This window comes from Pyxicephalus adspersus, chromosome 4, assembly GCF_032062135.1.
Source record: "Pyxicephalus adspersus chromosome 4, UCB_Pads_2.0, whole genome shotgun sequence".
NCBI classification, from domain to species: domain Eukaryota; kingdom Metazoa; phylum Chordata; class Amphibia; order Anura; family Pyxicephalidae; genus Pyxicephalus; species Pyxicephalus adspersus.
In genome coordinates this window covers 28,983,468-28,997,681 of record NC_092861.1, presented here as the reverse complement: position 1 = coordinate 28,997,681, position 14,214 = coordinate 28,983,468, and the positions used below count along the sequence as shown (strand labels likewise).

The following is a 14,214-nucleotide window of genomic DNA, read 5'->3' as shown; positions in this document are numbered from 1 at the left end:
AAAACGCAGTTGTGACACTTTAACATGTAAAGCTTGAGTTTTGGCAACCATGTGTACGTTTCCCTACAAAGAGGCATACAAAGATGGAAGGCAGATGACACAAGGCATATGGAGGGTTACGGACTGTATGGGTCTGTTCTTAGCGTTGGAAAGCCTATTTACTAAATAGTGTTACCTCGCTGTACATGTTATAGTGTTGACACAGCCAACAGAGTGGAAATCAATAGGAACACAAGTAAACATATCATGAGTTCAGTCTGTCAGGCGCACCTGCCTTTTTTCTGATACTGTCATTGAATGGAGGAAGCCGGCTGACTGACTGCCTATACATGTTCAGACACAACAGTCTGATTTCTTTTTCCCTGACCTTCAGGCTTTTGGTCTGAAGGTGGCCATTATTGATAAATGTCAAATATAGCTGTGTAGTTACTGGTTGCTGTCTTGTTCCTTCCATCTGAAAACGTTAAAGACAATTTTATATTTATTTTAGCAGCACAAAAGCAGTGGAATGAGAATACGTAAATTAATATATGTCTTATTTTTTGTCCTTCTCCGCAGCATGCCCAGCTGGTATGTTTAAAGCCAATCAGGGATTGGGAATTTGTGCGCCATGTCCTGCAAACAGTCGCTCCACAGCAGAGGCCTCTCCCATCTGTATCTGCCGCAATGGCTACTATCGGGCAGATTTTGACCCCCCAGAGGCAATGTGTACAAGTAAGTGTTCATTATTGTATATCAATAATTATGTGTGATTTATTATTAAGTATGATATATGTGTATATATCATGCATATATGTGTATATGTGATATACGTGATATATGACATATGACTGAGGTAGGGGCATGACTATAGACTTTGTACAGTGCTGCTTAATATGATGGCGCAAAATAAATACTGTGTAATAATATTATTATGTGTATGCACATTCCGTTCTAGTTTTAAAAAATGGATTTTCTGTTATCTTACCAGTGTTTGAGGGCCACAGTCAGCTGCAGTTTAAATGTAAATTGATATAAAACCGGTCATAAGAGGACCATGGAGGCTGACCTCTCCCTCTGAAAATGCTGGGTATACTAATCATGATGATCCAATGTCCTAAATATCTAAAGCCAATGCACATACATGCATGCAAATAGGAACTGCTTTGTGTAATATGACTTTGCTGATCTACCGAAGTCAGTGAACCATAGCCTAGCAGTTAGTTTTTTTAAATTTATTTTGGCCATTTCATGCTCCATATTTAATCCTAATGGATTTTACCATGCATTCAAGTTTAACTGAGTTGCAGCATTTACTTTCACCTGTAGGTGGAGCTGCATAATAATATGTAATTGCAACTTCCAAAAACATGATAGATGATGTTCCAGGTTTTTTATGTATTTGTATATGTTATAATGTTACTGTTTAAACTGTATGAAAAAATAACATACAAAAGATATATGAGAAAAAGGGTTTTCAACAATTAAATGTGTATTTCATGCGGGAAACTATTACTTATGAACCAGTGCTGTTTGTGAACTCGATATGTTTACCAAGAAAATGATCTGTGTTAAATTGAGGAACAATAAGATAAAATATAGAATGGTGTTAACATAACAGTGAATTGTCTTTTTGTATATTGTAAAGGATCTCTAGGTTGGTCACACCCCATAAAATTAGTATTTTCTAGGAATGTATATGTAAGAGGTGGATTTATTATGAATACGTTATACAAGGCCAGATAATAACTCTCACTCTCAGGTTGCATAATGGATTGTTTCCAGGTTCTGAATGTTGTGTGAAACATAAACCTATACTCTTAATACTGTATCACTCACATGGATCAGAATCACACTCCCAATTCATGAATCCCATATCAGGATGTCGCTTTTTTCAGTGGACAGGATGATGGTCCAGATTAGTTTGTATTCTTACTTTTACTTAAGAAGCAGTCTCAGTCTTTATAACTGTTTAACATTTTACCTGGAGACATCTGGGGTGGGTAGAATTCCAAATTTCCCACTTGTAACTTGTTGGCCAACACCCCAGTTACCACTCCTTTGACCACTCTACCCCTGAATTTTGAATATGCAAAATATGTTCCAATTTTTTTATTTAACAGTTTCAGATCAACATAAACAAGAAAAAAGATCCAATGGTCATAGTTTGTTTGCTCACTTAGACATAAGTGTACTTTGATTTCTATGAAATCATCTCAATCAGCACCATTGGTGTGCCATTTCTTCTGTATTTCCCATTGGAATATAGGTCTACTGGAATACCACAGCGAGTAATATGCTCCACCAGGGTGAGGAATTCTTTAAAATGGGTCTATCTGGTGATCCAATTCTATCACAACCTGGAGCAGAATACAGAGCTCCTCTTCTAACAACTCAAAGCCAATTCTTAAACTGAAACAGCAATGGACCATTCCCATTCAAACTATTCCCTTGTCTGATTGGAGAAAAACCTCCTCCACCCAAAGCAGGGGCCCTTAATAGTAACAAACACATACCCCTAAAAGGATTTAAAATATAAATATATATAAATTGGAGATGTACAGTTACAGTGTAACATGATAAACTTGCCAATAAATAGGATAAAGTTAAACACATTTTCTTTTTATAGCTGATCAGTTTAATGCAGAGCATTTTACTATCACAAGCATTTCTACTCAAGTGATCTGTGGTCATACAAAGTAAATGAGCTGTACACTCTAATGGACTGACTGCTAGCTGCGTTTGAATAGACTTTAATCTTGTTAAACTTCCCACGGCTGTCGAAAGTCTATAGCTGGCTTGAAGATACCCACATATTTGCAGCTTATGCTAAATTTAAAGATTCAGACCAAATATGTAGCGGAAATAACCCTAGCAACCTGATTATACGTTTTCAGTGTTGTGAAATGAAAACTAAGGAATATAATAGGAATATCTGATAGTGTAGGGGGGTCTATCATGCAAACTGTTGGTTTTTTGTGACATCCAGTGCTTGGATTAAAGGTTATCTAAACCCAAAAACAACATTTTATTGTATTGCTATTATGTGCATTAAATTACCAGTCCCTGGATATGGTGGCTACATTACTTTTTCAGGAATTATACCCTTTTCTTTTAATTCTTTCCTGGAAATCCTGACAGTAACATGCCTTTTGTCCTATGGTGGCAATCTTCATTCACTGTACTCTTCTAAGATTGAAATGCCTGGTATCATCACCCAAGGACAGCACTAGTAATGTTGTTGTGCTAAGTTGCCTATAGAAGACAGTAATCTACATAGTTGTTTGCTTTATACAACAACCACCAACTATAAACTACTATCCAGTAGTTTGTATCTGCGTGTGTGGGTGACTACCACTTGTATAATGGTTAAATGTCTAAACGTTGAATTCAATGATGCTAAAAAGCCATAATGTGCAGATAATTTCAGCCACCTATATCTCTAAATCTACTCATTCTGTTGTGGTTTGTCAGAACCTCTACTTGTATCATATTCATTATATGCTCATTTTGAATTTCTTAGGTTGATAACAGATTTGGACATAACCTGATTCTCCTATATTTGGGAAACATCTATAACAATGGTGTCCAACTTATAGGAGGTGGGAAACATCTATAACAATGTTGTTCAATCTATAGGGGCCCAAGGGCAACAATTGTATCTACAATATGAATGATGACCCACATCTAACCACCAACCAGTTTTTGCCAATTTACATAGAAATGTGATGAACTAAGATTAGGAAAAAAATATAGTTTTTATATATTTATATTTATAATATATTTATGTATTTTAATATATAAAATATAGCTTTTTAGTAGTTGTTTCTCAGTTATGGGTGCTTGGATCATCCTCACCCCCAAACACATCGCTTGTGCAAAGAAAACAGCTGCACCTCTTTCTTCCTGCATTCTTCCTAACTTTATCTAGGTGCATGGTCTTTCCTCCTGACGTGTTTCACTCAACAGATGGGCCTAATCATATAGGCAGCTGATGGAGCTTTTCCACCAAGAACATTGAATAGTAAAGTTTTGATGAACACTGGTAGAATAGACTGCAGCTGTTTTTCCTTGTGAATGTGTAACATACTCATAAGTATTCAATGAAAGAATAGGCAAACAGGGGCTATTATGGCATACAATTAAATTACATTTACACAAAGTAAATTGTATACAACCTCTACATTGAGTGTGAATCAATTGTATACTATAAAAGCCCTTCTTTGCCTTTTTTTTTTTTTTTTTTTGTCATTGAATATTTAACTCAATGGGGCTGCCTTAAAATTGAAATAATCAGATAGAAATTTAGCCCCCTTTCTTCATTTTCCTCTAACATGCACATAAGTCTATAGAATTGGTAGACATCGAGGAAAACAGTTTAGATCAGGCTTACTGTATGTTTACCTCAAGGTCAGAACTGGTAGCTCAATATTTTAAAAACAGTTTCAATAAATGTAAATAAAGACATCTAACAACAAACCTAAATGTATGTAATCATATTTTAATAACAAATATATATATTTTAATAACATATACCTAATTCTATATTATGGTAATATGTGATACATTGGGACATTGTTGTAGGGATGCATTATTCTATGGTCTTTCACAATACATAGGTACCTGTATATGTCATGAATTCATGTCTGAATCATATAAACAGCTTAGCTTTGAACTTTCTCCTTAGGTTGTCCACACAAAACTTAGGAACGAGAAACTTGTTTTCTTGTAGATGTTAGGGGAATGGCTAGTGATCTACAATGAAACACATTTATTATCTCCCTGTAAGCCTCTACTGACCTCATTTCATAGCTTTTACGATTATCAGGAAAAAATAATTTACAAATTTACCATCTTAAATATTAGCAGGGCCATCTTTTTTGCTTCTATCCCAAAAGGTTACACTACTGCTTTCATGTAATAATATTATTATTATTACTTGGGGTGTTAAGAAAGCTCATTGCTAGTTAACCCTCACATAGCTGGATATTTCTTATATAGCTGTATTGGTTACAATGAAGTGTACCGTTAAGGTCTACAATGTGGAAACTAACAGACTGACAGCAAACCTGGTAAAGGTGTAAAAGCCAATCTTAGAGTAGCAATCCAGGGGTCATGTGATGATAGCTAATACATTCAGCTTCTCAAAACAGGTCTATGTGTATGCAAATTCCAACTTTAAGAATGCAGGTATATTCCACACTTCCTGATGCTTGGCACCAGACAGTGCATTATATTAGGTGGTGGTGGAGGGGGTTGTATCTTCTTCAATTTGTGGAACAATATGTGGCCCTCCACAGGGGTATTGAGAATATTGCTTTACCTGCCTGCATCATAAGGTCCTGAGCTCACACTTTGGGGTGAATTTATTAGCCTTAGTCTACAGGTTCTCTCTTTATGTTCTCAGTGGTGCCATTAGTCCATACACTAACAGTAGAATACTCATACAAGCATATGAACTGAATACCAACCGTAAACCTTTGGTCCTCCTATGAATATTACACCGTATTGTGCTGCAACCTCTATATCCAGATATACTGTATATACTTCCGCAAATAGCACAACCCCACCAATTCACAAAATAGGATGCTAGGCTGTAATGACAAGAACCCTGGGTTTCGTCAATACCCCTATGTAGTCCTAAAAAAAGAAAAAAAAATCTCTATTGGAATACACAGTTATGTTAGTCTAACGCCAGAAACTTGCTTAAAGATAGAGAAGGTAGAGAGGCAACATCATTGGTATCTTAAAGCTCCTCCTTTGCTAGTCCTCCTCCTAGCAAGCTGGCAGTGAGTCATTGACCAATGGGGATCATGGACCATTGACCTGTTTAGTAGAGTTACCTGGCTAACAAGCACTTTCTGACCAGAATTACAAATCATTAGGCTGGAACAGATATACCATACACTGTATTTAATTGTTTAGATGTTTGCCAGGAATTCTGCTAAAAGGACAGTTTATAAAATCGAGGATTGGAATGTAAAAGTAATAGGTGTTTTAGTTTTTGTTTTACCATTCATGGATGCACTGAAATGACACTGTTAAATATATAATCTTTGATTTCTCTATATCATATGATTTTTTTTTAGTAAAGTACTACTATAAAAAGGTGCCCTCCTTTGCAACTGATACTTTGCAATTTTGTGAAGGAAATTAACACATAAATTTAGGAGCCTTCTGTAGATAATATGTAATCTTCAGAAAATGGAGCTGTTATTTCTAGCACGATATTACTGGCGAGAAAGACTGCTAACACCATTCCAGCCTGCAGAATATATTTTCTTCATCAGCAAAAAAGTATCTGCACCCTATTAAAAGTGTACTTTTTTCATGGATTAAATAGGGGGTTTATTTTTCAGTTTATTCCCTTGATTCAAAAATTTTAAATTTAGGATGAGTGCATCTTGGACATAAGCATTGATCAAAAGACCCTAATGTAACTTCTGTAAGAGTATGTTTTCAATGTCCATGTAAAAAATAGCATGTCTGTCAAGTATTCACTTGATGTTCTATATTTTTTATTGTGTTTTATTAATAAAGTATAATAAAACAGTTTAAGATATGGAATAATTATTAATTATTAAGGAAATGAGAGTCAGTTGTTTCTGTACTGTAAGCAATTGTCATCAGAACAGATGAAGAGGGTTTCCTAGTGGGAACACATTGAGCACCGAAAAACCTGATAGGGTTCTAACCTCTCTACAATTTAATTAAAAAGTGTCAAAAGGTAGGTTTTGGCCCAATCAGACTTTCTTTAAATTAAATGTAAAATAAAATTACCATCCAGTTGGGTAAAAATGGAATAACAGCCAAAACATCCTTTTCTACATTTCGTTGAAGAAGGGAAGGGTTGTCTCCATTGTTAGGTCTTAATTGTTATTTGTGTCCCCATAGTGGAATTCTCTCTGTTATCTATAAATCTCCCCATTGTCACTGGGATAATTAGTAAGTATATATCTAAAATGTTCTGGTTGTCTTCAGGACTTGTGGGGAAATCTCGTTAGAATTGGCAACAACTATCTCACAAATGGAATAATTAAATATGGAATATAAATATAGCAGCAAATATTAAGGTACAAATCAAATTTGTCAGTCTACAACATTGCTGTTTATAATATACTGTGTATACATATGGTGTATCAGACAATTTATGGAATAAGAATCGGAATTAAAACACTGACCAAGACTAGGAACAGCTTGAGACACATTGGGATGATTTATTAAAGCTCTCCTACAGATGGAAGACGGAAGAAGATAGATCCAGTTAAATCAAATGGATCTGGTCCAGGATTGAAAACATTTGCCAATAAATAGCAAATGATTTTCAGGAAATCCATTTCAGGTTGCTTGATCACTTAGGTTCTCCCATTATAGTTTACCTTCTCCAGTCTTGGAGATCTTAAGTCAGGCCTATTGTAATGATATGGGTTTTTTACATGAATAAACTCTTAAAAAAAACACTGAAGTAATGTATGAGTAATTAAGAATGATGCTCCTACCTTCCCTATGCTGGTCCTTCGTGTGGGTAAACTGTCTTTTGTCGTTTGCTTTTGTGCAGGAAGCAAAGCCGGCATCTATCTACCTATTTATGTTATTATTCATCTACAGGGAATGCCAGAGAATTCCCTTCCATCAGTAGAACTGAAGAGGCTTTTTGAATGAGTACTGCTTTTCAAGGAGGAATAGCACGTTCACTTGTGTTTGATTTACTAGAGTAAAATATCCCATGACCTGAATAACAGAAGCTCCTCATATGCAGCTGTAAAACACACATTTCCTTTTTGAACTCATACAGGATTTGCAGCATTATGTATTCCCCTTTTTCAGTGGCTTCTGCGGTCAATGTGCTTGGATAGTGTTGGAGAAGTTCTCCAGTGCACTCATCTCTAATTGTGAGACGGAACAATCAGAGAAACTAAACTTCCTGTTTTTTCTTTGTCTTATTGCATTTAATCTCCCCTTTAAAATGTCTGCCGTGAAGTTATGAATTGATTACCTTAATGCTCAAATACTAAACCATAGTGGAAAAAAGAATGGTCTATCATTCTAGATCTTTGTGAATTGTGCGGGCATTTTTCTAGTTGATGTCTCCTGCATATGGATAAGGCAATCTAGAAAATGATGGACAGATGATCATTGGCATAAGTTTCCCTTGTCTGACTACTGCTTATACATTTACATTTAGTCAATACAGAATAGTAGCAACACTAATGCAGTGTTTAAAAGTCCCAAATAAATTTCCAAAGAAAAATTGGACATGTCAAGATACAAATGGGAGATAGGAGCAGGTTCAGTGGAACGTGGAGGTCATTGTCAATTATAGTTCCTGAAGCAGCATCCAAGTAAATATCTAGGTACATCCAAAGGTTACCATGTGACAGTCTATGTAGGTCCTATAAATCCAATGTGTAAAGCAAGGATTTCTTGACCTCCATGACAGATCCAAATCCTCCTTTATTTTTATCTTTTATGCCCCCCCACTTGTAGACATTGCGGCTCACATTTCTTACTCATTTATGCACAGCAGAACTGGCAGGGGCAGTGCTATCAATCCAGAATGCAGTTGGCAGGACTAGTTATGGCCAGTGCTGGTTCAAAGGCTACAAGCTAGGTAACATAAGCAGGACCAGAGTGACTAGATAGAATATCTACAGCTTTGCCCTCAGAAAGACATTGGGCCTTATTTATTAAAGCTCTCCAAGACTAGAGAGGATACACTTTCATCAGTAAAGCTGAGTGATCCGGCAAACCTGGAATTGATTTCTTCAAAGTCATTTGCTATCAAATGTTTTGAATCCTAAACCAGATACATTCCAGGTTTGCTGGATCACCCAACTTTACTAATGGAAGTGTATCCTCTCCAGCCTTGGAGAGCTTTAATAAATCAGACCTATTATCGGAAACTAGGTAGTTCTGGTTGACATGCTGCAGGCTAGTAGAAACTGTAATAGGGAATGAGGTATAGATAAAACTGCAAGTTTAGAAACAATTACAAGAAAGTGCTGAGCACCTATTTGTTTAGATGGTAGGCCATAGTTTAACATCCTACTGCAGTGATATGGATGATTCCAACATGGGCCCCCTCCTACCAAGGTGAATTTCTCCTTCAGCATTGCTGAAAGGCATCACAGAAGAAAGACCTTACAGATGATTATTTTTAGATACTGAAAGTAAATGTGAAAAATGATACAGTTTTGATTATCAGGTGATGGTGACATTGTTAAACTGTGTCCAGAATTCTGATCATTCCACACAGTGGAAGAAACACAATAACTGCACTCCTGAGGAGCTTCCCATGGCCTCAGTAATTTGCTGTGGCATTCAGTTACCTCAACCTATTGCTAGATCTTTTCATAGGTAAGTCATTTTCATCACAATGACAAGAAAAAAGTACATAAAGAAAAAAAGTACAATAAAAACACGAGTAAGAAATTGCACAATACTACTCCATGGTATTCCATTCTAATCAGTGAATTACCCAAATCTTTACCTAATAAAGATATTATTCTCCAGATAGGGTATAACAATAAAAAAGATGAATAAATCTGCCATTGTTTAAACACCTAAATTTCCCAACTTATGATTAAACTGTAAAATCTAGATAAAAATAATTAGTATTTTCGTGAACAACTGGCAGCGACAGATGTTCTATTCTACAGCCCACAGCAGATTTGGTCATTAATGGAAAAAAATAGCTCTTTAATGAAAAAGGGATTTTGTGCAAGCTTTTTATTGAAAGTTTGAATCAGATTGGCTCAAAAGATGACGTGTGAATCCTCAGTCTTCTAGTTACTTAATGTCCTTTATCCACTTTAACCTTGGAATTAGTGAGCTTTGAGGGATGAGGAAGGTCTAGGCTTTGGTCTTTGGAGGGCTCTTTGCGTCACACATAGATATAATTTTTTTTTCAAAATTATGTATGGCAATCGGCAAGGCAGGGGCTTTTTATTGGTGCAAATATATTGTCAGCGACTAACAAAAGTGACCCAATAAAATGATGTGATTATATGTCAGGGAAACTTATTGGAGCAAAGATTGTTCATGATTTGCAGTATTTCCAAGCAAGTATGAGAATTTATAACTAGCATACGTGGAACTATACATAACAATCATTACCATACCTACCTAAAATCATGCACTGAGCCTTTTAACAATAAAGTGGAACTAAACCCTGCTATCTATACTTACCTGTTCCTATTCTGTTGTAGGGCACCACTATCTTTTTCCTTCTTCTCCTCTTAGTTGCCTCTTTGGCTATTTTGATTGGCCAGACACAGGGGTTCTTTCAGTTCTGGCAAGCACAGGGGAAGCCGGGATTGTATTTTTGACAGTTGACCAGAGCGATCAGACAGCTAGGAATAATTTTTGCAGAAGGGACATTGTCTGTCCCAAGATAATGCCTTGCCTGAGGAACTTTATTTTCTCACACATTTATTAGTTTGAAAAAGAAAAATGTGAATTGTAACCAAATAGAAGAAGCTATCAAATATTATTATTATCTATAATATATGGAAATATAATTCTGAAAATAAAAATTGCATGGCTGTAACTGGTAATATGTTCAGTCATTGACTCGGGACCAGCATGAAACCAGTAAATCCAAGACGAAGTTACAACGTCTGATCTGCATACTTGTTTTGGATCATTGACCTGAAATATTAAAACAAATGTGGCAGCATTATAGCCAGGCGACATTACTGGTTCATTATGATAGCTTTACTTTAAAGCACCTGATTTCAATTCATATTAGCTCAATATATTTTTCTTTAAGAGTAATATTGCTGTCTATGTCAGTGTGGACAACCTGGTGGCAGCATCGCCTTTAATTTTTTGTCCTAAAGTCAAAGAGGTAGGAAAAAGCCAGGAATATTTGCTCCCCTTTCATACTTGTGGAATGGTTGGCCCCTCTGGGGCACATAACAAACTACTCCTGTGTGCGCGGGAGCAATAAACTGCAAGCACGTGACAAAAAGTAACTTGTTGCCTTCCAAAACCACACTGCATTCCACAACATGCACAAAATGGTTTCCAGCTACTTCCATTAACTTGAAAAGGGAAAAGTTGGTACCGCGGTCGAGCCTATGGTAGTATGCTGCAGTTCACGGCTGGTCTTCAATGGCCTCTACACGTGCCAAGACTTTTTGAAACGAATTTAAGTATAGCTGAACTTGGGCTTTGAGTGTTATTTTGGTAGCCTGGTTTGGCAATTGGTAAGTGTATTACACTTGTCAAGTCACAATGACTTCCCGGACCACCAAAGCCTGCAGAACCCCATCCTGTGTGATAGTAGGGCCACTGGGTTTAATTAAGTGTCAAAGATAAACTAAAGTCCGCTATACTCTCCTCCTTTCCATCCATGTGAAAAGCAAATTGCTATTTTCCCTAAATACCTAAATATGTGCATTGCTGTTCGTGTGATTGAATAATTGAAGGGAATATTCACACACGTTTTTTCTTCTAGTAAATCAGTCCACCTGTAGGTTTATTTATATCTAGCATTTGTAGGAATATGGTTTATCAGTTTCAGGGGGATTTACAGGGCCTTTGTGTGGTAAGACATATACACAATACAGCAGTTTCTGCAGTTTTTCTATTCATATAACAGTATAAATAGAGAGAATTTTCTGCATCCTAGACTGACAAAATCTCTGGCTGTCCAGTTGATATGATGAATTGTAGCTGAATTATTCATAAATCTCCAGGATATGTGTGAGATTGATAGGTTACGTTTTAGAAGTTTTTCAGGTGTGAGATATCAGTGTACCATTGTTCCATATACATTTTATATTTATACCTTGTATAACAGGCTTTTATTGCGGCTTTGTTTTTATGATTTGTCTCATTTTAGGGTCCACTCACCCACTTCAAACATACCAATCTAAAACCCACTTTAATCCATTTTTGTTTTCTTAATGGACAAGATTGCATCACTAGATTTTGAACCTATTTATAGCAGTTTGTGAGCAGAATGTGTTGAGTTTATGTGAAGAATAAAGAGATTTACTGTTTGGCTGTCATTTTTATAATACACAATTGTCATACATAAACTACAGAAGTCACCTTGCAGTTCTGTGCTCTGACTCACAGCCCTGGGGATTTATATGCAACATCTCTGTACCTTGTAATTTGTTTCAAGTATAGCAGAACGGGAGCATAATCCTTGCATAAAACCTGCTAAAAGAGAAAAACCACTACCAGAGATATAGACGGCAGCAACGTACACAGTGGAAATTATTGTTTTGCATTTGTGATGGAAAACCTAGGACATGGGAAGTCTAATGGTCAGCTTTCAGAAAACAAATTGCCTGTCAGGTAATAAAGCGCCCTACAAAACATGGATCCTTCTCGTCTACCATGCACATATAATATAGGTCATAAAATGGGTGATGGGCTTAAAGGTGGACTTCATTCTCATGTAAAAAACACAACGGGATGCAGCTTTGCAATCATTAGGAAATAATGAATGAGAATCTAAAGTCACAGCCCTCACATTCAAAATAAGAGCAAGTGTACAATCGTATATGAATCCACCAGGATCCAATCTTTCCCTACGCAGTTCCCCTCTTTAGCCTCTCTCTAAAAACACTGGGCCTGATTTGTTACAGTTGAGAGAAGATACACTGCCATAGGAGAACCTGGGTAATCCAACAAACCTGAAAAAGATTTCTTCAAAAGCATTTGTATTTGCCATATGTTTTCTATACTGGACCAGATCCATTTTAGATTTGCCGGTCACTCAGCTTTAATAAATTAGACCCATACTATCTCGTTTCTGTTCTTTCTGACCCAATAAATAGGCATGAGGTTTGAGTTCTTGTGGTGCATTAGGTTAAAAATTTCTGCTGTTCACAATTTCTGAAAAGTTTTAGTGGGCAAACTGTAAAGTAGCTATCAGGGTATAAACATTGGCTATGAACCTTTTGTTAGGGTACTTAGCAAGCAGTACTTCTGGTTGGTTGGTGGTCAACAGGGACTCTTCATGGCATAACCAACCAGTGGGAATGGTGTCCACTGTATACCCTGAAGTTTAGCTTGCTAACCAAGTGGTTTTCAATTGGATGTGTTGGTTAATATCAAACAATGAAATAACAAAATTACACAGGTTATGTTATTGGTACAAACAATCAGCCAAATACAATTGTGAGCTCCAATGGCTCTGTGGTTCATCCCATCCCATCCACCTTCTTGTACATGTCTCTCATTTGCTGGCTGGATTGGGAAGGGATCACTGTTATTCTAGCTGCTTACATTCTGCAGTATTTTCTGCTGCAAGAAAGCAATGTGAATAATTCTCATTTCCCCAGATTTGTACTTCAGAGTCTTATTTAGGCAGATGATTAGGTAATTGTTATGTACAAAGTTAGAAAAATTCACTTTCCTAGATTTACAAATACAGCTTTTTGGATAAACCTGAAATAATCTGTTTGCAGTTCTGTAAGCCAGTGATCATGATTTCTGCAGTACAACCCTGCAGTGAGATGATTATTTTCTGTGAGCAGCATTTGGATAACAGTTTTGTCTTCATAGTAACTATACAATTTTATGTAAATCCTCATTGTTCCATAGTGTTCAGGTTACATTTTACAGAAACAGAACCACATATGTGTTAGTGTTACATTAGCATTACAGCAAAGTTCAAAAGTACAGCATTTTCCATAGAGAGGGAGGCTGGATCATGCTGTGGCACTTGAGTGTTAAAATAGAAAGAGTTCACAAAGTCACAAAGTCTTACTTTATTGAACAGATAGTAAATGCTAGACAATGAATCCCAACGGATGTGTTTGATAACTGTAAAGTAAAAAAGTATAAAAGCTCGGCTGTGTCTATGAAAGGACTATAGCCTGAAAGAAAAATCAGATCGTTTTCCAGGTCCTCTTATTTCAGAGGGACCCAAATAGGCCATTGGACAGCAATAGCCTATAATAGCTATGTATGGCCTTGAGGGCATCAAATGGAAGTATAACCCCTGCTTCTCCATTCTAGCAGGCTTATTTTAGGAGTTTGAGTTTTATCTAGCTAGCATAGTTCAGGGGCTTTATTGGTGTTCACTGCTGGGCAGGGAGAAGGTTAAGAGTTTGATGTTCATCAAAAACTATAGCTTCAATTGTTGGATGGTTGTTTATAAGTGCAAGAAATATGATTTGCAGCAAGGGTATCCAACCTTAGTACAGCCTAGTATGCAGTGGCTGATTTTCACTTCCGCTGTTATGAAATGATTAGATTGAATGTGAATTC

General features: G+C 36.5%; 1 protein-coding gene across 1 annotated transcript in view; it reads left to right on the top strand.

The window, feature by feature from the left end:
• Window positions 1-14,214, top strand: part of EPHB1 (EPH receptor B1) — a 202,800-nt gene that overhangs the window by 130,159 nt on the left and 58,427 nt on the right. Inside the window, exon 4 of the mRNA XM_072407625.1 lies at window positions 559-714. Coding sequence (XP_072263726.1) covers window positions 559-714 — 156 coding nt within the window. The remainder of the gene's footprint in view (window positions 1-558; window positions 715-14,214) is intronic.